The 1,843-nt window shown below is 38.0% G+C and overlaps 1 protein-coding gene across 1 annotated transcript; it reads left to right on the top strand.

The window, feature by feature from the left end:
• Nucleotides 1–766: 766 nt before the first annotated feature.
• On the top strand, nt 767–1,540 carry LOC310633370 (olfactory receptor 2T10-like; the record flags this gene model as incomplete). The annotated part of the gene is made up of 1 exon (XM_083351072.1): nt 767–1,540. The coding sequence occupies one exon, from the start codon at nt 767–769 to the stop codon at nt 1,538–1,540; it is 774 nt and encodes a 257-aa protein (XP_083207198.1).
• Between the last annotated feature and the right edge of the window lie 303 nt (nt 1,541–1,843).

The raw sequence follows: 1,843 nt of genomic DNA, 5'->3' as shown, positions 1-1,843 counted from the left end.
AAAGAACTTCCTCTTTTAAAGTGTTTGAAGGGAGGATTATTTCACATCCTGAGATGTAATTATTCATGATTTGCAACTGTACAGCACTGAAATATAACCTCTTCCTCAGTATAGCCACGGATAATGCACATTTGCCTTTATCAATGTCTCCATGTGATGCAAAACAGCTTCTACTTTTTTAAGCTAGAATAATGCCCAAAGAAGTAGAACACGTGCAACCTGGTTGTAAAAATGGTTTGTAAAAAATACAATGTTAAATGAGAGAGAGAATCAGGATTACAGATTGAGAAATATGTTCTCGATTAATGAACCAAGTAGTGAATTGGTTTCAGTGAACTGATCTTTCAAATCTGGATGTTAAAAAAAAAAGTGGCAGGAGACACACAAGGGAACACCAAGGATTGCAAATAATCACTGAATATAGGAAGAGAGAGTGGAAAGATGACAGGGGACATGAATGCTTACTTTCATTTATTCCAAACTTCTAGATTACTGTCATTTAATATTCCATGTTCTTCGAGTATAAGCCTGCCTATCTTATTGCTCATACAGTGCCGTGACCATAAAGTTGTGGCCCTGGATGCATGAAAAAGGGATGGAGGAAAAGAATACCTCATCATGGAAAGAATTTCTTCTACTTGGACTTCAATATCAAAAATCACCCACAATTTTTCTGGTTGCTATTGGCTTCATGTTCTTTATTGCAATTATTGGAAACTGTCTCCTTCTCATTGTAATCAGTGCTGACTCTACTCTTGACACTCCCATGTACTTTTTTCTCAGACAATTAGCTTTATTGGACCTCTGCCAGATTATCCCCATTGTTGCTCAAGTATTTGTCAGTTTTGTAACCAAGAACTATACAATTTCACTCTATGGATGTGTTGTTCAAATTACTGCAACTTTGCTTTTAGGAGGAGCAGAATGCCTCATCCTGGCTACAATGTCTTATGACAGATACGTGGCCATCTGCAAACCTTTGCAATATCAGATCCTCATGAGGAAAAGCATCCTTCATGTGATGTCAGTGGTGGCCTGGTTTTGGTCTTGTCTCCAGGCACTGTCCTGCTCTCTTTATGTCTTGACTCTTCCCTACTGCAAATCCAATGTAATTAAGCATTATATATGTGTTTATCCAGCTCTTCTACAACTCTCTTGCTCAGATAATTCTATTTTTATAAGAATAAGTTATGGTGGAAGTTTCCTCGTCCTTCTCCTTCCCCTCTCAGTCATCTTCGCCTCCTACATTGCTATCCTCCTTCAGGTTCTGACGGTACAGTCTTCTGAAAGGAGCCACAAGGCCTTGACAACCTGCCTGTCCCATCTCTGCGTGGTGGGTTTCTTCTATGGAGCAGCCATTCTGACCTATATGACTTCTTCTTATTCTGCTGAAAGGTCTATGATTAATACCGTGTTTACTACCATTGTCCCTGCCACCATGAATCCTTTAATATACAGCCTGAGGAATCAAGACGTTTTATCTGCACTCAAGAAATTATTTGGAAAATGCAAACAGAGTAAATTATTTTATTGGCACTAACTATAGGTTGATCCACAGAGATAAATTCAGATGGAAGTATTGATTTTTTCCCCCTGAGCATATTTTAATTCTATTGTGAAAGTTGAATTAAGTTGTAAAAATCTAACATTCTGAGTTAACCAAGCTCTCCTTTGCTCAAATTAGATTTTTAAAAAGATGCTATTGCCATCACCATGGTAATAAACAATGATAATTTGTAAATCAATCCATATTCATCTACATCTCCAAGCCATGTGCACTTTTCTCCAGCAAAATAATTAGGCCTAGAGATTTCTACCCCTTCCTCCTCCACCACATTGGGAC

This window comes from Vipera ursinii (genome assembly GCF_947247035.1).
Source record: "Vipera ursinii genome assembly, chromosome: 2".
NCBI classification, from domain to species: Eukaryota; Metazoa; Chordata; class Lepidosauria; order Squamata; family Viperidae; genus Vipera; species Vipera ursinii.
The sequence above is the reverse complement of the archived record's forward strand: the minus strand, read 5'-3'. Positions and strand labels throughout refer to the sequence as shown.